This window comes from Aspergillus sydowii, assembly GCF_001890705.1.
Source record: "Aspergillus sydowii CBS 593.65 unplaced genomic scaffold ASPSYscaffold_23, whole genome shotgun sequence".
Taxonomy (NCBI): domain Eukaryota; kingdom Fungi; phylum Ascomycota; class Eurotiomycetes; order Eurotiales; family Aspergillaceae; genus Aspergillus; species Aspergillus sydowii.
Window position 1 is genome coordinate 174,994 of NW_024467881.1, and position 19,985 is coordinate 194,978.

A 19,985-nucleotide genomic window follows, 5' to 3' on the forward strand; every position below is an offset into this window, starting at 1 on the left:
CTCGCGTCTGTATGTGGCCTGTCTGACCTTCCCATCAGAATAGAACTAACAAATATGTTCAGATCGGGGCCATGGTACAGCTACCCTTACCCCTAGGCGAGCGTCGTCCGTAGTTCTGGGCAGTTGCTGATCTCCAATCCAGAACTTTGGCTACGACAACAACTGGTGGTCTGGGGCGATTGCATCTGACGAGTTTAACAACGACTTTGGTCGATATATCGATGGCCCTGGCCAGCCCAGGAGGCTGCCCTCGAGCTGGCTCTCAACCGCCAGCGGGACTCCGATTGCTGGCTGGATCGTGGGCTGCTTTGTTGCGAGTTATCTCACCAGCAGCCTTGGCCGAAGAAAAACCATCATGATCCTGTGTTCCATCGGCCTGGTCGGAATTATCATGCAGTGCAGTATCTCCAGCTTCTGGGGCCTGATGGCTGGACGCCTGGTCAATTCTGTGTCCATGGGTATGTGAAGCCAATATCCAAGAGGACGAACTGGCCCAGTCTGATTCTCGCTAGGGATCGAAGCCAACACTGTTCCAATGTATATGGCAGAACTGGCACCAGCTTCGATTCGCGGAGGCCTTGTCGGTTTCTATCAAACATGGCTCTATGTTGGTGCCATCTTCGCCACTGCCACCGTCTACGGTTCGACGACAAGCTTCACTGACCGATGGGCCTATCTTACTCGTCCGTTGCCTTCCTCCCTGCCCTAACCTGGACTGTTTACCTGCTAACATCAGTCGCAGCGATTATCGTTCAGGTCAGCCCCCCAGTCATGCTTCTTACGGCTGTCTTTTTCATCCCAGAATCACCGCGCTGGCTCCTCCAGAAGCAGCGCCGCGAAGAAGCCCTCCAGGCTCTGGCATACGCGCGCCAGGGCTCCATGAGCGAGGAAGCGGTCCTAAACGAGCTTCGACTCATCGAGGTTGCCATGCAAGAGGAGCGCGAGAACCATCGCGCCACCAGTTTTCTCGACTGCTTCAGGGGCTCCAACCTGCCCCGTACGTGCATTGCCATGGGCGTCCAATGCCTGCAGCAGGCGCAAGGAAACTCCTTCATATCGACGTACCTGGTCATATTCCTGGGGCAAGTCGGAATCAATGAGCCGCAGTTGATCGCTATTGTATATTATGCATGCAATCTTGTCGGCTGTATCCTGGCATTTTATCTGTCAGACAAGTTGGGGAGACGTCCTATGTTGACGGGTGGTGCACTGCTGCTGGCAACTCTAATCTGGATTACCAGTGGCCTCGCCAGCTGGGGTCCGTCGTCCCTGGCAGCAGCAAACGGCACAATAGCTGCCATGATGTTATACGGCGCCGTATCGGCGACCTGCTGGGGCTCTGTGATGTGGACAGTTACCGCAGAGGTCGCCACGACGCAGCTCCGCGAGCGCACTATCTCGATTGCTACGATGGCCAGCTTCTCCACGAGCTTGATAGTCACATATGTCAACCCGTTCATCCAGGACGACCCTGGGAATTTAGGAAGTCGGGTGGGCATGATGTATGGCGGGATTTCCATCCTGGCCGCCGGTTTCGCCTTCCTCATGATCCCTGAGATGAAAAGCCGCAGCCTAGAGGAGATCGATGAGATGTTCCATGCTCGCACGCCCGCATGGAAGTCCACCGGGTTTGTTTCTACAGGAATTGGTGCCCATATTAGCGACATTAACAACGGAGTAATGGAGAAGGAGAGGGAAGTCGAGGCTGTCCACCACGAGTGAAAGCCGCTGCCAAAGAGTGCAATAACATGATTCTCAGGGGAAGTTGATGAAGATATCGGGAATCCAATTGTCGTGGGAGAAGTAGTCGTTGACCTAGGATATCTGGGGATTATCCGGCTTAGCATGTATGTCTATATTGCATTTGACTTTATTCGGATTGTCCCCATGACCAAGTATGAATGTGCCTCAAGCAAAACATCAAACCCTAACTCGGCACTGTAGAGGCGTTATGAGAGAACAGTGCTACGTATGTCTTAGCAGCGTTTCGCGAGACCTCCACCATACGGAGTAGATGGCTCTCAAGGAACCCACACAGGAGGGCGAGGAATACCCACTGGTGGGTCTGGTGAAAACCGGTTTGAGCATCTTTGCGTGTGGAGAACAAGAGAATGCCAATTGGAGGAGAAATGCAGTGCTCACCAAGTCTGGCGTGGCTTGCATGGTAAGCACCACGTTCAATCGCCCTGCGGCCATCATCCCCCACCACCAGCGGGGCCGTGCATATCTTGAAATATTCCCTAATTAGCGACCGGTTAATGTTATTTCAACGGTTCATATCCTTGACTTGGGTCGGCATAATCTTTCGTTGAAAGATAGAATCGAACAGCGGGTGTTCTTGAGAAAGGGAAGCAAAGCAATGGTTGTAAATGAACCGTTTCCAACACAGCAGCTGGCCATTCTCGGTATGTTTGGCCCTGCACTCATATTAAGCCAGAGGGGGTCGTCCACTAATGTCAAATACAATGTTAGCCGTCTGCAGGCTGGCTGAGCCCATAGCATTCGCCTCGATATTGGCCTACAACTACCCTTTCGTCAAGGATATCAGGGGCACTCGTGAGGATGCTGCCTTTTACGCCGGGCTATTAGTTTCTGCCTTTGCACTCGCCGAGGCCAGCACGGCCGTGGTATGGGGCACGATTTCCGACAAAGTTGGGAGGAAGCCTGTTGTGCTCTCCGGCCTGGTTGGTGTCGCCCTTTCCAGCCTGGGATTCGGGCTGGCAAAGAATTACTGGGTAGCCCTCGCCGCGAGGGCCCTGGGAGGCCTGCTGAATGGGAATGTCGCCGTTATGCAGACAATGGTCTCTGAGATGGTCAAATGCCCGGAGCACGAACGTACGTTGGTGCCGCCATCATAGCTCCCCTGCTGGAAGTGTCTCTAACCGGTCCTCCAGCGCTGGCATACAGCATGATTCCATTCATGTGGTTTTTTGGGTCGATTATTGGTTCTTCCATGGGTGCATTGCTTGCACGCCCTGCCTTGCTTTGGCCAGTCCTCGAGGGCTCCTTGTTCAGTAGCTATCCATACCTGCTCCCAAATCTGGTGGCAGCGATCTGGATCATGATTGCCGTCATCCTCGGCACGCTATTTCTGAAGGAAACTCGAGTCGTCCCAGTTAAGGATGATGCCTTTGCGGACGATACAGATGAGATTTCACCACTCCTCCAGGGACAACCGACCAATCTCGCACCCTCAACACCTACTCCAGCTATCGGAACGACATCACAACACGCTTTGGCATCCGATGCTGCACATGCACTGGAGACGGCCTCAGAGAGGTCGATTCTCGAGGAACCCGTGCGGCTACCAGACACCACAGCCGGCTGGAACCGCAACATGGTTCTCCTCATCTTGCAGCTCGCCCTCGTCTCCTATTTACAGATGGTATACGGTGTGTTGATGCCCATATACCTGGTCGACTCTCCAGCTGCAGACATACCCACCGGGCATCTGGACCTAAGAGGGGGCTTCGGATTCTCTGTGCGTAAAGTAGGTGCCGTTATGTCTGCCAACGGTTTCATGGCCATCATTGTCCAGGGCGCTATTTTCACACCATTCGTACGCAGGTTTGGCGTGTGGAAATCCTTTGTTTGGATGACCATTCTTGCGCCGCTCGCCTATGTCGTCGTGCCGTTCATCACCATGGCTCCCCGGTCCCACGCACTGATTCCGATCTATATGGACCTGTTTGCGCAAAACTTCATGAACATCATTATTTACCCGTGTCTGCTCATTCTGCTCAAGGATTCGACACCGTCGGTATCGATTCTCGGCCGGGTGAATGGCATGGCCATGACTTGTTGCTCTGGGGCGCGGACGATAGCTCCACCTCTGGTAGGGTATGTCTACGGCGTTGGCGGCTCAGCTGCTGCTTGGTGGAGTATTGGACTGGTTGCACTGATTGCTGAGCTGCTCATACTTACCATGAAGCCCCCGCCTCGCATTCCAGAGGTCCAAGGGGACGGTTCGGATTAGTAGGATACGTTTCACTCGGCGTGAATCACTACGAAGTCTTTGACGTAGCCGGCGGCATATCTCTAATTCATCATTGATTAGCAACATCGCTGTCCGTAAGCGAACGCTGCGAACTGGCTGCATATCACAAAACAATTTTATAATGCTCCTTATTTTCAATTCTCCTTATTATGTTGCACCGTCTGCTTGGCACCTGTACATATCCATGTAGCTTCGTACGGCTCAAACCCATAAGCCAGCGAACGCTTAGGCTTTAAGAGCTACATGGGCTCCATGAACTCTGTGCCCGTGCGGATCAATCAGTGCATTCACACACTCAGATACTTGTCTGTGGAGTAACTCAAAGTTGGCCGCGGGGCGATTGGCCGCATTCCCCACTGTAGGTATATTGTCCACTTTGGTTAGTTAAACCGATAGTCCAACTCTTCCCTGTCTCCAGGCTGTGGTGCAGGTGCTTGGCCGCAGGGCTTCTCCAAAGACACTGCGTTGGGCCTCACTGTCGGGGACTAACATATATAACAGGGCGCCGTAGGGGAAGGTCAATTTTCTCTTCAACACATCCAGAAGCTGTATATTTTGGCTACAATGGTGGCTTTCATCAGCAGCTGGATTGGCCGGCTGTTATACAGCCTTCCTTTGGCATCCTCGTACAGCTTGCAGGTGCCACTGCAAACCTCTGAGACGGGCGGAAACATCACGAGTGATTCCTATTTCTACGGACAGTCGCCTCCCGTTTACCCATCGCGTACGTTGTTGATACTATAGAGCCGCGATATACATGCTGACATTGAAATACAGCGCAAGGCACTGGCGATGGACCATGGGCGGGTGCATATACCAAGGCGCGGTCGCTGGTGGGAAAATTGACCGCAGACGAGAAAGTCAGTCTGACTGCTGGGACCAAAGCAGAGACAGGATGCATGGGAAACATCCCTGCTATCCCCCGTGTTGGGTTCCCCGGCTTCTGCCTGTCCGATGCTTCAAATGGATTGGTACGCACCGCATTGCATAGCTTTCGCAGCAATTGAGCAGCCGGCTAATCGAACTTAGAGAGACACCGACTACGTGAATGGCTGGTCTAGTGGCATTCATGTAGGTGCAAGGTGAGTGCATCTTCCATCCACACGGACCAGTTGATGGTTCTTTAGAATCCGCTGACGACAGCAGCTGGAACAAAGAGCTCGCCAGAGACCGCGGACGTTGGATGGCTGAAGAATATCGCGCCAAGGGAGTTCATGTTCTCCTAGGCCCTGTAGTGGGTGCAATGGGACGAGTAGTAGAGGGTGGGCGCAACTGGGAGGGCGTATCCCCCGATCCTTATCTGTCCGGGGTCTTGGGAGCAGAGTCGGTTCAGGGAATTCAGTCAACAGGAGTTGCGGCCTGTATCAAGGTATGACTCGTGGCTATCAACCCGGTGCAGCGGACTGACACTTTTCTGGTAGCACTTTGTTGGGAATGAGCAGGAGCTGCACCGGAATCCTATCGTTGACAAAGAGGGCAATTATGTCGAGTCGCTTTCATCCAACATTGACGACAAAACCTTGCACGAACTCTACATGTGGCCCTTCCAGGACGCCGTACGAGCCGGAACCGTGTCGGTGATGTGTTCTTACAACCGTCTCAATAACTCGTACGCCTGTCAGAATAGCAAACTGCTGAATGGATACCTGAAAGAGGAGATGGGCTTTCAAGGCTATGTCATGTCGGACTGGTTTGCTCAGCATGGAGGCATTGCTGCCGCCAATGCTGGACTCGATATGGCCCTTCCTATTTCACACTTTTGGGGATCCAACCTGACTGATGCAATTGCCAACGGTACAATGAACGCCACTCGCTTAGACGACATGGCCACCAGGTAAGATTTCGTTCTGACTGTAGAGATGAATACTGAGTCTCTTCAGGATCCTTGCTTCGTGGTACATGCTCGGGCAAGACACTTCGTTCCCTGCGCCTGGGATCGGCATGCCCTACAACGTTAACGCCCCTCACAATCGGATTGACGCCACGTTCCCAGGAGCCAAGGAGACACTGTTGAAGAGTGCTGCTGAAGGGCAGGTTCTGGTCAAAAACAGCAGAGACAGCCTGCCGTTAAAATCCCCAAGGATGGTGTCCGTATTCGGCTACGATGCAAAGAGTCCCGACAAACTGGTCTTCAACACTGGCCTCGTGGACCTCAACCATTCAATATCCGCTGATCTCGGTGTTTTGCCATTGATACAGCAGAACCATACTCTCTGGGTCGGCGGCGGATCTGGGGACAACTCCCCTGCGTACGTCGATGCCCCGATCAATGCCCTGCAGCGGCGGGCACAACAGGATGGCAGCTCGCTTCTGTGGGATCTTGAGTCGCAAGGCCCTGCGGTGAACCCCACCAGTGATGCGTGCCTGGTATTCATCAACGCCTTTGCATCTGAGGCGTATGACCGCCAGTCAGTGACTGATGAATACAGCGATACCCTGGTCACCAATGTTGCTGATAAATGCAGCAACACCATTGTGATTGTACACAACGCTGGGATCAGACTCGTCAATGACTGGATCGACCACGAGAATGTGACCGGTCTTGTGTTCGCACATCTACCTGGCCAGGACACGGGGCGTGCCATCGTCGACCTTCTCTATGGAGATATCAACCCCTCTGGTCGCTTGCCCTACACGGTTGCGCGAGCGGCAGAGGACTACGGACATTTACTTCACGTCTCGAAACGCCAGGGCAAATTCTGGCGGTTTCCACAGTCAAAGTTCGTTGAAGGTGTCAACATTGACTACCGTGCTTTTGATGCCCACGGCATCGAGCCTCTGTATGAGTTCGGCTTCGGATTATCGTACACGACATTCCAGTACACAGATCTACTGATCTCACAGCATGATGATTCGCCATTTCCTTTTCCTCCTGCTGCTCGGATAGAGCAGGGAGGCAACCCTCACCTCTGGGACGAGGTGGCAGTCGTGTCCGCCACGGTGACAAACACGGGTCGCATTGACGGCAGTGAAGTCGCTCAACTCTATATTGGCTTACCTGGCGGGCCCGTTCGGCAGCTGAGAGGGTTCGAAAAGGTGTACATCCCTGCCTCAGAGCAAGTTCAAGTGGCTTTTCCATTGACCCGCCGGGATCTGAGCGTGTGGGATGTTGCGCGACAAGAGTGGTGGTTACAGCGCGGTGACTATAAGATTTATGTCGGGAGATCAAGTCGCGACATTTCGCTGCAAGGATCTATTCAGATCATCTAATAGTCATTTTGGTGGCGAAGTTGGAGAGAGAAGGCGAAACATAAAATTGATATATATATATGAGATAAGTGGGTCAGTACCCTATGATTCTGCAGTTCATCTACCTCATGCCTAACGTCTAGAATCGGTATTATACTATTCAAGAAGTGCTAAGGAAATAATCAGGCTGATGTAGACATGCTCGAGCGAAGCCTGCAGCTTATATCTCAAGTCAGGATGTCTCCTTTCTTTTGTCCTCAAGATCATGTTCGCAATGAATAGCCATTCTCCTGAGTCTCCTGAGTCTCTTAGTCTCTTATCTGTATAATTATATAATTAATTAGTTAGTTACACGCAGGCTGGGGTGACTCAGCCCCACTGCAGCTGCGGCTGAGCATTCACATCCCCGCACAGTTCGAACTCTGCACTCTCTCTGCACAATGCTCTGACTTTCTCTGTCTATTGCTTGTTCTTGTTCTTTTCCGCCAGTAGAGAGACTAAGGTTATGTACCCGGCCCCAGGCTGCCCATATTACCATGGACCCTCTATCAGCCCTCGGCCTTGCGGGCAACATCGTAGCCTTTATTGACTTGTCGTACAAGGTCATTTCTGGCATGACCAGAGTGCTTGATTCTGCGAGTGGAATGACGCAGGAAAACGCCAACCTCAGTATTCTAGCCGAAGACCTCAATGTTGTCTCCCAACAGCTGATATCAGATGTGCCCGCCCGCACAGAGAATGAGAAGCAGCTGTGTCGCTTGTCGTCCAACTGCTACGATCTGTCCAAGGAACTGGTCCAGCTACTGCGGAGACTGAGGGTCGGAGATACGAAATCAACATGGCAAGCAGCCCGGGTGAAGTGGCAAAGTATGCGGAGGGAGAAGGATGTCTGGGCTCTTGAACGCCGGCTGCAGGGCTACCAGGCTGAGATCTTGATCCGCTTGCAAATCATGTTCAGGTTATTCCACTGACTGCCGATGGCTTTATCGTGCGGGATTTATGCTGATGCATCGACTAGTGCGAAGAGTGACGAGCAACACTCTCTGATCAGAGACTACGTGGACGCTCTTCGGGGCGAGTGCAGGTCGTTGGAAAACCAGACGACAAGACATCTCGACAGTCTGCACCAGGAGATTGCAGAACTGGTAGAAACAATCCAATCAGCACCGCAGAACGACAACATCAAAGGAGATGATAATGGCCCACAGGAGCAAGGGCTAGCAAAAATCCAGGATTCATTAGCAAGATTTCGATCCATGACAACAGCAATCACTCGAGAGAACTATGTCCTCGGGAGGCTCTCATTTGCGTCAATGTACACTCGAAGTGATAGCATTGCAGCCGCAGAAGGAGGGACATTCGCGTGGATGGTAGGGAGCGAGGCGGAACAGCAAGATGGCCAGGATGCAGCCCCTGTGGCGTCCATTGACGAGCAGGCCAAGCGGGACATGACGCGGCAGTGCTTTCTCACATGGCTCGCATCAGGTCGACACCTCTTCCATATTTCCGGAAAGGCCGGGTCGGGGAAATCGACTTTGATGAAGTTCCTGGCAAGATCCTCCCGAGTCCAGGCGGAGCTGCGACGCTGGGCAGGAGACAATCCGTTGATATTCGCACAGTTCTTCTTCTGGAACTCTGGCGATCGGCTTCAGGCCTCCCTAGAGGGTTTATATCGGAGTCTCCTATTCGAAATATGCCGGCAGTCTCCCAATCTAATCCCACGTATCTTTCCTGATATCTGGGCAGGCCTGCTGGCCGGAGTAGCGCCACCGCACGACACCCCCATCAGCCTGGAAGAGGTCAAACAGGCATTTGAACTCTTTACCCAGCAGATTAACTCTCTTCCCAGCTATATTTGCCTGTTCATAGACGGGCTCGACGAATTTGAGGGCGACGAGGTCGACCACTGGCATCTCGCGCGATATTTGCAATCCTGGACCCAGTCACCAAACATCAAACTCTGCGTCAGTAGTCGCCCACATGTCACGTTCCTGCAGTCGTTTGCTAGCAGTGTCAATCGCCAGATCAATATACATGAGCTCACCCGTGAGGACATTTGCCAGTTCAGCCTGGCAATGTTCGAGAAAGACCCCAACTTCGCCCGTATCAAAGACTCTTACCGGGAGCTCGTGGATGACATTGTTGGACACTCCAATGGGGTGTTCCTGTGGGCGAGGCTAGCTGTTCGCTCTCTGTTGAGAAGTGTCGGCTATCAAGTCACCGGTGAAGAGCTGAAAAGAAAGCTCAAAGCCATGCCAAAGGGGCTCGATGGGCTGTTTGATCAGATTCTCGGTTCAATCAACCCCGAGGACCAATCTTTATCAGACACGTTGTTTCTCCTGACAATCCCAGATTTCTGCAGGTGGCAGCCAATTGTCGGCAGTGCCATTGCCTACTCATGGCTAGAGGACCTCGCCAATCCGGACTTCCCTTGGAAACAGCCCATGCGGGCGTGCTCGGAGACTGAAATAAAAGAGCGGCTTGATCGTGTATCGTGCCTTCTGGATCGACTTTCGCGTGGGCTGTTGGAGATGTTCCCCAAAAGAAGCCGTGATGTTGACGGCCATGACTACTTTGTATACGAGGTCCGCTTCCTCCACCGCACGGCTCGCGAGTATCTGGCTGGCACCCGGCAGCGTGAAATGGAGACGCGTGTTCCTGATATCAACGTCTACTCTGGGATACTGCGCCTGATGCTCGCTGAATTCAAATTTGCCCGACCAACACTCAAAGACTTGTCCCGCAACATGTCACAATACGGATCGCGCGGTGGGCCCTTGAGAACGCATCTTAATAAAACAATTACTGTAATGCAGTCAGCTATAGCTCAGGAATATGAGATACCCCGTCGCATCCTTGAGGAATTCAGCACCATCGCCAGTGGTCACGCTCAACCTGTCGACACCCCTCAACAAGACAGCAGATGCCAAACCGAATGTCACTTGCGCGGACAAAACTTGCAAACCTCGCTTTCCGATTGTTGGCCCACAATTAGGGAGTCCAATTACCCATCCTGCATCTTTAGCGAGTTTACTCTACGAAGCATGCAAGCACTTCTTCCGCCTGATCTACGATGCCAGCTGAAACGCCAAACCCTGGAGTCAGGGCCAAACCTCCTTTTAGCGGCGTGTGATAGTGGCGATGTTGAATTAGTACTGGAGCTTCTACAAGATGGGCGGACCCCTAGCGAGATAGTAGAGCTGGAGGTGGTGTACGGCCATTGCGAGGATCCGGGACAGGGTGATACAAAGGGTGCAGAGACCGCATCTGTTTGGCTCTTGTGCCTTTTCCGGTTCGGATACTCATGTCTTAGCATGAGGAACCATACGCGGAGTGTTATCGTTGAGCTTCTTCTACGGGCAGGAGCTGACGGCAATGTTCAGTTCATCATAACAAAGCGCTCCTCTGAAGGTCTCCAACGTGAAGTCACAAATGACACCCTGGCAGGCGCCAATGCCGAACAAGTAACTGGTCGAAAATACGTTATGAGTCTGCTAGAGCTAGTCGAGTTGGTCGAGCCACCAAACCTGAAGGAAATTCGAGCAATTCTCGAAAGCCGGAGAAGCTGGTGGGATCGACTAACGAGATGGACGCTAACGTCTAACCTCCAGAACGTCGAAGATGATGAAAGCGAGTCCTTTAAACGCGTTTACAAGTCAGCCCTTCCAGCGGAGGGGACGTATGCTCCATTTGGGATTCTTGGGGATTTTTACATTGAAAGAGCGCCTGGATCTCCCGTTCAGCTTCCGAGTCACTTGAATAGGGCTGTTAAATGTGTTATTTGTGATTATTGCTTGATGAATTTGTCCTACGGGACTTCTACTTGCCGGAAATTACATGACCATGGGCAAGCTGATGAGAAGTAACAGAAATGCGTGCTCTCTAGAGTTTGGTTTAGTACACGAGTCCACATGTATGTGGAAAAATCTCTACTAAATCGATATGAAAAGAAGTGCATGGTTTTTGATTAGACACAGCTATGGAAGGCCTATTTATACCTCTATATTGACACGCTAGGAACAAGCGAGCTTTCCTTGTGTAACTCTATGNTGAAGGCTTCTTTGAAGGTGCAAACGGTGAATTGTCGACCTTGCCAATTCGATATTGATGTAAACGGTGAAGTTACCGCCTTCACCGGGATCGTCAATGTCGACAATGTATATAAATATATATATCTGTAGTATATGTCTGGAACTGGCCGGAGACAGGCGGCTGACAGTGTACGTGAATCCTAAAAGATGACAATACCCTTGATCACCCTTGAACATTGCTAACCCTAAAGGTGGTTTCTGTTGGGTAAGGAAAGCATGAAGTGTAACCAATACAGGATGTTGGGAGAACTACTCGAGTGTCAGGAATTATCCGATTTGGCTGGTCTGGTGGCAGGCGGAACATCCCGGCCCACTCCCAATATTCGTGTTACCCGCAGCGGACACACAATTGGGAGATTGACCAATGAACCAATGAACCGACGAGCCGCCATGGTCACGGTACCGTATTAAACTAATGGCCCAATCACATTACAGGCTCCGGCAAAGGCTGCCCCAAACAGGATCCATGGCCGCCTCCTACTGGCCAGAACTCAGGTCGTTGTGAAAGATAAAATACAAGCTGAGGGGACAGCACTTGGCGTCTTCACTCTTCGCCCTTTTCGAGCTGACCACGGATTCTCGGCACTCCGCAAGGAGTCCCTGCCTGGGCCCACCACAACAAGAGGATTGCCCTTCCTTTCGCGGCAGATGGCACCCAACGGGGCAGGTAGTAAAAATAAGTCAGGACAATGTAGCTGCGGTGAGCACTTGGCTATGTGGATGACGGGCCACGAAACTTTGCTGTGTGGAATCTATGTCGTGTCCACAGAGCAAAATATCTCTTTATCAAGGGTATTAGGTTATTGAAGGTCGAGCCTGCGATGCCTTCATAAAAGCGCGATATTCAGAAAACGTGCGACGAGGTACGGCCCTCTCGCGGTACATCATAGATCATAGTCTTTTGGTCTGTGTCGTGCTAGAGCGTTATTGATCGCCTGTTCGGCGACATCTCGGTGATGGGTACAGTAGTCAATCAAATTCCGGGTGCTCCGTTCGTCTTGACTGACAGCAATGGTCGACAGCACAATTTCTAGGTTGCGCATGAGTAGGATGTCGGCACGCGCGCGCGGACTGCTTGGGTCTTGGATCGTATGGGTGACGAGGAGCTTGAGTGCAAAGACAACATATTGCAGCATCAGCCTGTTATAACGTTAGCAAAAAAGAAGTATCCTGCTTGCTGGCCAGGAGTTGAGACTTACCCACGAACCAAGGGATTGTCCTTCGGGATACACTTGACCAACCTTAACGAGGCACGGGCAGCGTCGGCACAAAGCCGCGTTGAGATGAGAGCACGGGGATTTGGAGACTGTTGTGCGATGCGTGTTCTGGCGGACGGTTGCGTGGACGCATTTAAATGCGATCTGTAAGAGGTCGACCGACGATGGATCACCAAGACACAGTTGTAGTAGCTGAGATGAAGGTGAAGGAGTGTGGCTGAGAATGCCTGTTCGATCGTATCTCTGGCCCTTGGGTGGCCGGGTCGATATCTTTCAGGAATGTCGCCTTTCCACTGTTCGAGCTCAGAGTCCAGTTGGCCGATCGCGGCGATTACTTCGTAGTCATCCTTATCTTGTGCAGCAATAGAATATAGTTGGCGGTAGACCTGCTCCTTCAGTTCCAACAGTCGACAGAAGAAAGGGTAGCAGTCGAACTGGACATTGAGGTCTTGAGGATAGTCGGGAATATCCATATATGCAACCGCTCCGAGTTGGGTAGGCGGCACTCCAACCTGTAGAGCATGACTGGAGAAGAGGTCAGACCGTGGAGATGAGATGATGATGGAGACGTACTCTAAGTCTAAAGCCTGTGTGACCATTCTGACGAACTGGAATTGCTGCGACAGGCCGCCTTGAGGTGGTGATATCCCACTGAGCATGCGAACCGCCATCGAAACCATTGCGCTGGACGGATTTCTGTGGAAGGTCCCCAGGAGGTAGAGAGTCTGATCATGGATGAGTGAATGGCAGCTGGTATTCCGAGTGGGTCTGGGGTTACCATTGTCAGGAGAGCCTGAGCAGAGCATAAGCTGGGACCCTGGGTCATGAACGATTCCCAGGATAGTGAAGCGTTCTTCCAGAACAGCCACGCGTTGGGCCGCGACTGTTCATCAAGAAGAGAGGCCAAGGCCAAGGTCGCGTTGAGGCATGCCCACGCTGCTGACGACTCGGGGCCGATGGGGTACTCGAGCTCAAACCATAGCATGAACTCCTGTTCCTCGAACGTAGGACAGAAGGAATTGCATGACGCAAAGTAAGTGTGCAGTAGGGAGCGAGCAGTGTCCTTTGGCGGCAGAGCGATGAACTGCTGTGCCCGCGGCGAAGGGTTCAGGGTTTCACAGAGCGCATCTGCACCGAACGCCGCAGCCGAGAGACCATGGCAGTCGAGGACGTCGGTGCCCGCAGCTGTTGCCAACCACTCTTTGCCCTCGGGCGAGAATAGGGACAGGGGTGTCGAGCCTGGGCACTAAGTCAGCAAGTTTGGCCGCCAGTTGAGGGGGAGTAATGGGGGTGACGTACTGGGATGACCGACGAGGGAGCGCGGTAGCGCGAAGCATGACAGAGAAGAAAAAGGATCCGTGTCAGGTGGCGACGGATCGAAAGCCGAGCTCACTTGATGGAGACGAGGCAACGCGCCGTCGTCAATGTCGTGAACGTGATGCGTGGTCTCTGCGACCAGCGGCGGTGGCGCCGGTAGCCCTAAGAAGATATCGGCCAAGGGGTCGAGCGCGGCGGGTTCGGGCTCAAGCTGGGGAACGGCCACCGGCCGGACCCCTGCGAAAATTGGAGCGGTGCTCGGCAGGCACGAAGACGATCGTCGATAGCAGGCGCGACATTTGGCCATTCCAAGATCGAACTGGCATCGCACTTTGCGCCGTCGACATGAGTGACAGGCCTGGGGAGATTCGGTTAGCGCAGGCTGGGCCAGGCGTCTGGACTGGGGATCGAACCTTGGAGCTGGCCCGTGCCCCGCGAATCCGAGTCGCCATGCTGTTTGCGTTGTCTGGACGCTGGAAGGACCGAAGAAGAAGATTAAACTCTCGGGGGGGAAGCGACTGATATTGGCACGCTGGATACGCGCCGGACCCTGTGTATGCCGGGCGTATTGCAGGTTCAGCCCGCAGCTGCGAAGTCGGTGCGCTGTCGAATCGGAAGCAGCGGGCTGCCTGGAAAGGCCCACAGGGTCAGTTTGCAATACGCCGGATCCAGGCTGCTCCGACCTGTATTACTCCCCCGAGCCCTTATCGTAATTTTCATGCCCTGCACCGCTGGCCAGAGAGACGCCCAGGCCAGCCAGGCAGCCATGTGTTTGGCTGGGGCCCACTCTGCTCGGAGCTGCGTACAGTAGTAGTACTATGAATGGAGTCCTTGAGGGGATCTACATGCTCCGAGGGCCCGACGAAACAAAAGCTTGCTATTTAGCACCAGCTGATCGCACTCGTCCTGCCTTTCTAGTTCTCCCGCAAGTATTCCTTGCATCGGTCATAGACTCATAGCGGGGCTCTTGACAGCTGTGACGAATATGTCGGTCTTTGGGGGCATTCCTCCTCTCGATGAGAAGATCCAGCCCTCGCGGCTCCCTGAAACTGACACTGCCGCGTCCAGTGTCACCAGAACAGAGGCGCAAAATGGTGAGCTCTCAGGGAGCGAGATGGAGGAGGAGATCGAGGCCATGGCACGCCAGTTGACCCGGCGGTCGACGCATTTCTCGACGACCGACGCGAAAAACCCCTTCTTCGAAGACAACAAGGAGTCCAATCTGCACCCGGACAGTCCCTCGTTCAAGGTCAAGGATTGGATTCGATCCTTACTCGCAGCTCAGGCCAGTGACCCGGAACGGTTCCGTCAACGCAGTGCGGGTGTCGCCTTCAAGAAGTTGAGCGTGCACGGTTTTGGCAGTCCCACCGACTACCAGAAGGACGTTTCCAATGCCCTACTGGGTGTTTCTGGCATGCTGAGGAGCCTGACCAAGACTGGTCTGCAAAAGGTGCAGATCCTGCACGATTTTCACGGCCTGGTGCGCAGTGGTGAGATGCTGGTGGTTCTTGGTCGACCGGGAAGGTGAGAGCTGTGAGGACTTCCAGATAGCCGCATATTCCTAATACTGTTGCGTAGTGGCTGCACAACACTTCTGAAAACAATATCCGGCGAGATGAATGGTATTTACATGTCTGACGATGCATACATGAACTATCAGGGTGAGCCGCGACCCTGCCTGGCCAGACAGCTGCAAACCTTAACCGTAAAACGACAGGAATATCCGCCCGCGACATGCAGAAACGCTTTCGAGGAGAGGCCATCTATAACGCCGAAACTGACGTCCACTTCCCCCAGCTCTCAGTCGGAGACACCCTGACCTTCGCCGCCCTAGCACGCGCTCCCCAGACACGCTTCCCCGGCCTCAGCCGTCAGGACTATGCCGCCCACCTTCGTGATGTCGTGATGACCATGCTTGGGCTACGGCACACATTCAATACAAGGGTGGGAAATGACTACGTGCGAGGAGTCAGTGGAGGTGAGCGCAAGCGTGTCAGCATTGCCGAGGCTATCCTGAGTGGTGCGCCGCTGCAATGTTGGGATAACAGCACCCGTGGTTTGGATAGTGCCAACGCCCTGGAGTTCTGCAAAAACCTGTCCCTCATGAGCAAGTATGGCGGAACATCTGCTTGCGTGGCCATCTACCAGGCGTCTCAAAACGCATATGATGTATGAGCATTCCTGCGGCCCGCCCTGATAGCGACTGACCAACATTTAGGTATTTGACAAAGTGACCGTGCTCTATGAGGGCCAGCAGATCTATTTTGGCCGCACAGGCGAAGCACAGAAATTCTTCGAGGACATGGGCTTCCTCTGTCCTCCACGACAGACCACGGCGGATTTCCTGACCTCTCTCACCAGCCCGAGCGAGCGGCGGGTGCGCCCTGGCTACGAAGACAAAGTCCCTCGAACACCTACCGAATTCGCCCAGAGATGGCGAAATAGCCGTGAGTGCGCTCGGCTCACGCAGGAGATTGAAGCCTTTGACCAGGAGTATCCCATCGGGGGTGAGTCCTTTGAGAAGTTCGGCGAGGCCCGTCGCTTGATGCAGTCAAAGCAACAGTTCGTTATCCAGGTGCCATTATGTCAAGAGGTCTTTCATTCTGACACTCCATCACAGACGAGCCGGATCTCCCTATACACTCTCGGTTTACCAGCAGGTGACTCTGTGCCTGGTTCGCGGCTTCCAACGTCTTCGCGGAGACGCCAGCCTGACCACCACTGCGTTGATTGGCAATTTCTTCATGTCATTGATCATTGGCAGCGTTTTCTACGACCTTCCACAGGACACTAGCAGCTTTTTCGGGCGCGGTGTTTTGTTGTTCTATGCTGTGCTGCTCAGTGCTTTTAGCAGTGCTCTCGAAGTATGATCACTATGGCTCCAGCGGTACAGACAAAGTATCCAGATACTGACGGTTACTTAGATTCTCACTCTCTATGCCCAACGTCCGATTGTCGAAAAACAGTCTCGATACGCCTTCTATCACCCTTTCGCAGAGGCCATTGCATCGATGCTTACCGACATGCCGTATAAACTCATCAACTCGTTTACATTCAATCTGCCCATCTACTTTCTTTCCCACTTGCGGAGAGAGCCCGGGGCGTTCTTCACATACTGGATCTTTTCTCTTGCCATCACGCTCACCATGTCCATGGTCTTCCGCACGTTTGGTGCAGCATCGCGCTCACTGTCCGAGGCCCTGGTACCGGCAGCCCTGCTCATCCTGGGCCTTGTGATCTACACCGGCTTCACGATCCCGACTCGTGACATGCTGGGATGGTCCCGCTGGATGAATTATATCAATCCTATAGCCTATGGGTTTGAAGCCCTAATGGTGAACGAGTTCCACGACCGCGAATTCACTTGCATGTCATATATCCCGTCGGGTAATGGTTATGAAGACGTCAGCCCACAGAACCGCATTTGCAGCGCCGTCTCCGCAACGCCCGGCGCAGACAGCATCAACGGCGATGCATACCTAGCTTCTGCTTATGAGTACTACCATTCCCACCTGTGGCGCAACCTGGGCATCATTATCGCCTTCATGGTCTTTTTCATGTTTGTGTACCTGATTGCCACTGAATTCATCACCGAGGCTGTCTCCAAGGGCGAGGTTCTGGTGTTTCGACGTGGCCATGCGCCCAAGATCACCAACGACGACGAAGCCAGCGGTACCACTCCAGCGCACGACGATACCAACCCCGAGAACGCTGAGGTTGAGATCCAACGCCAGACGGCTGTATTCCAGTGGCAGGATCTGTGCTATGATATCACAATCAAAGGCGAGCCTCGTCGCATTCTGGATAATGTCTGTGGCTGGGTCAAACCAGGCACGGCCACTGCTCTCATGGTAAGTAAACGTCGTCCCTGCTAACAGACCGGCGACTGATTTGCGCAAAAGGGTGTTTCTGGAGCGGGAAAAACTACCCTTCTAGACGTCCTAGCCACGCGTGTCACAATGGGTGTTGTAACTGGCGAGGTCCTTGTCGACGGCCTACCCCGGGATGACTCGTTCCAAAGAAAAACTGGCTACGTCCAGCAACAAGATGTCCACCTTCCAACGTCGACTGTTAGGGAGGCACTGCAGTTCAGCGCTCTTCTTCGACAGCCCGCACACTTCACTCGACAAGAGCGCTTGGATTATGTGGAGGAAGTCCTGGTCTTGCTTGGCATGCAATCCTACGCGGATGCTGTCGTTGGTGTTCCTGGAGTTGGTAAGTCCCATACCTTTCTTTTTGTCCCATGAACAGGAAACATTTCACAAAGAGAATGAAGCTAACCATGCAAACAGGTCTCAATGTCGAACAACGCAAGCGGTTGACAATTGGGGTGGAGTTGGTTGCTCGACCCCAGTTGCTCCTTTTCCTGGACGAACCGACCTCTGGACTGGACTCTCAGACTTCATGGTCGATATTGGACCTGATTGAAACACTCACAAACCACGGCCAGGCAATCTTGTGTACGATCCATCAGCCCTCCGCCATGCTGTTCCAGCGCTTCGACCGGCTGCTCTTCCTCGCGAAAGGGGGCCGAACTGTCTACTTTGGCGAGGTCGGTGAGAACTCTTCAATTCTCACCCAGTATTTCGAACGCAATGGAGGCCATGCTATTACCGACGGCGAGAACCCTGCTGAATGGATGTTGGATGTGATTGGCGCTGCCCCCGGCTCGCACAGCGACATTGACTGGCCTGCGGTATGGAACAGCAGCCCCGAGAAACAGGCAGTCCTCGACCATCTGGCCGAATTGAAATCGACCCTATCGAGCAAGCCAAAGCAAGAAGCCTCTCCAGCTGAATACCAAGAATTTGCCGTCCCAACCTCCGTACAACTCAGAGAGGCCCTGATCCGGGTGTTCACACAGTACTGGCGGACTCCAACATACATCTATTCGAAGATTGTCCTCTCCATTCTGACAGCCCTATACAACGGCTTCTCCTTTTTCCAGGCAAAGAATACCCAACAGGGTCTGCAAAACCAGATGTTCAGTATTTTCATGCTGATGACCATCTTCGGTAACCTGGTGCAGCAGATCATGCCCAACTTTGTGACCCAGCGCGCGCTCTACGAGGTGCGCGAACGGCCATCGAAGATGTATTCCTGGCGCGTGTTCATGGCCAGCAACATCATTGTGGAATTGCCGTGGAACTTCCTTGTAGCGGTCCTCATGTTCTTCTGCTGGTACTATCCGATTGGCCTGTACAGGAATGCAGAGCCCACCGATGCTGTGCATGAAAGGGGAGCTCTCATGTTCCTGTTCCTGCTTGCCTTTCTGTGGTTCACGTCGACCTTTGCGCACATGGTGATTGCCGGCGTGGACACTGCAGAGACTGGCGGGAATATTGCCAACTTGCTCTTTGCCCTTCTGCTCTTGTTCTGCGGGTGAGCTCCTAATCCCTAATCCTACATCTCTAATACCTAACTATTTCCAGTGTGGTTGCAACACCCGACAACATGCCCGGCTTTTGGATCTTCATGTACCGCGTCTCCCCCTTCACTTACTTGGTTTCGGGAATGCTCTCAACAGCGATAAGTGGAACAAACGTCGTCTGCGACAGCATCGAAACAATGAACATGGACCCGCCCTCCGGCCAGACCTGCTACGAGTACCTGAACCCCTTCGTCGAAGCCGCCGGCGGCACACTCCAGAACCCCAACGCCACCAGTGACTGCGCGTACTGCGCCATGGCGAAGACGGACGATTTCCTGGCATCCGTGCTGAGCTACTGGAGTGACGCGTGGCGCAATTTCGGCCTCATCTGGGCGTTCATCGCTTTTAATATCGTCGCTGCCATTGGAATTTACTGGTTGGCCAGAGTGCCGAAGACGGGGCTGAAGAAGCAGAAGACCAAGACTGCTTGACCTGTTTATCTACGTCCCAAGCCTACCTTTGCTTCATCTCTGTGCTTGCGGGGGTTCTTTCTTTCTTTCTCGTCTCGCTCTGTTCATATTCTTCTGTCTATCGCCCACTCTCATTATCTTAGATCCTCTTTTTCCCCCAGTTTCTTCGTCGTTGCCATCCTTTCTACTTACTTTCCTTTCTAATCGTCGCGAGACTGTTCATTTAGACTTTTTATTTCCATTTACTCAGATAGAAAATAAAATTAGACTTTATTTCCTAGGTGCTGCACTATATCATCCTATACAAACCCTCGCGGCTGGCTCAGGTAGATC

The 19,985-nt window shown here is 53.1% G+C and overlaps 6 protein-coding genes across 6 annotated transcripts; 5 read left to right on the forward strand and 1 right to left on the reverse strand.

Annotated features, from left to right (window-relative positions):
- Positions 1-145: 145 nt before the first annotated feature.
- On the forward strand, positions 146-1,722 carry ASPSYDRAFT_165064 (uncharacterized protein; the record flags this gene model as incomplete). Its single annotated transcript, XM_040843320.1, has 3 exons — positions 146-458; positions 513-683; positions 743-1,722. Coding segments are annotated over 3 exons (1,464 nt in total), but the record flags the coding sequence as incomplete, so codon positions are not given.
- A 559-nt stretch (positions 1,723-2,281) lies between these two features.
- On the forward strand, positions 2,282-4,164 carry ASPSYDRAFT_52459 (MFS transporter). Its single transcript, XM_040848489.1, has 3 exons — positions 2,282-2,405; positions 2,473-2,835; positions 2,895-4,164. Exons 1-3 carry the CDS (start codon positions 2,360-2,362, stop codon positions 3,974-3,976), a joined length of 1,491 nt encoding a protein of 496 aa, XP_040696002.1. The 5' UTR covers positions 2,282-2,359; the 3' UTR covers positions 3,977-4,164.
- A 397-nt stretch (positions 4,165-4,561) lies between these two features.
- Positions 4,562-7,207, forward strand: ASPSYDRAFT_1170419 (beta-glucosidase; the record flags this gene model as incomplete). Its single annotated transcript, XM_040840241.1, has 7 exons — positions 4,562-4,636; positions 4,658-4,721; positions 4,775-4,968; positions 5,027-5,079; positions 5,144-5,366; positions 5,419-5,831; positions 5,878-7,207. The coding sequence occupies 7 exons, from the start codon at positions 4,562-4,564 to the stop codon at positions 7,205-7,207; spliced, it is 2,352 nt and encodes a 783-aa protein (XP_040696003.1).
- A 515-nt stretch (positions 7,208-7,722) lies between these two features.
- On the forward strand, positions 7,723-9,906 carry ASPSYDRAFT_189966 (uncharacterized protein; the record flags this gene model as incomplete). Its single annotated transcript, XM_040843628.1, has 2 exons — positions 7,723-8,144; positions 8,214-9,906. Coding segments are annotated over 2 exons (2,115 nt in total), but the record flags the coding sequence as incomplete, so codon positions are not given.
- A 2,255-nt stretch (positions 9,907-12,161) lies between these two features.
- ASPSYDRAFT_95892 (Zn(II)2Cys6 transcription factor) lies at positions 12,162-14,263 on the reverse strand (the record flags this gene model as incomplete). Its single annotated transcript, XM_040853186.1, has 6 exons — positions 12,162-12,417; positions 12,477-13,019; positions 13,068-13,219; positions 13,273-13,733; positions 13,794-14,169; positions 14,225-14,263. The coding sequence occupies 6 exons, from the start codon at positions 14,261-14,263 to the stop codon at positions 12,162-12,164; spliced, it is 1,827 nt and encodes a 608-aa protein (XP_040696005.1).
- Positions 14,264-14,541: 278 nt separating this feature from the next.
- On the forward strand, positions 14,542-19,967 carry ASPSYDRAFT_52462 (uncharacterized protein). Its single transcript, XM_040848490.1, has 9 exons — positions 14,542-15,335; positions 15,390-15,472; positions 15,529-15,980; positions 16,030-16,373; positions 16,432-16,675; positions 16,736-17,662; positions 17,714-18,026; positions 18,104-19,193; positions 19,244-19,967. Exons 1-9 carry the CDS (start codon positions 14,797-14,799, stop codon positions 19,671-19,673), a joined length of 4,422 nt encoding a protein of 1,473 aa, XP_040696006.1. The 5' UTR covers positions 14,542-14,796; the 3' UTR covers positions 19,674-19,967.
- The last annotated feature ends 18 nt before the right edge of the window (positions 19,968-19,985 follow it).

What these genes read in the sequence shown, in the direction of transcription:
- ASPSYDRAFT_52459 (XM_040848489.1), top strand. Translation starts at nt 2,360, where the DNA reads ATGGTTGTAAATGAACCGTTTCCAACACAGCAGCTGGCCATTCTCG. An exon ending in ACAGCAGCTGGCCATTCTCG is followed by an intron (nt 2,406 to 2,472) that starts GTATGTTTGGCC and finishes ATACAATGTTAG; the next exon opens with CCGTCTGCAGGCTGGCTGAG. An exon ending in CAAATGCCCGGAGCACGAAC is followed by an intron (nt 2,836 to 2,894) that starts GTACGTTGGTGC and finishes CCGGTCCTCCAG; the next exon opens with CGCTGGCATACAGCATGATT.
- ASPSYDRAFT_52462 (XM_040848490.1), top strand. Translation starts at nt 14,797, where the DNA reads ATGTCGGTCTTTGGGGGCATTCCTCCTCTCGATGAGAAGATCCAGCCC. An exon ending in GTTCTTGGTCGACCGGGAAG is followed by an intron (nt 15,336 to 15,389) that starts GTGAGAGCTGTG and finishes ACTGTTGCGTAG; the next exon opens with TGGCTGCACAACACTTCTGA. An exon ending in CTTCTGCTCTTGTTCTGCGG is followed by an intron (nt 19,194 to 19,243) that starts GTGAGCTCCTAA and finishes AACTATTTCCAG; the next exon opens with TGTGGTTGCAACACCCGACA.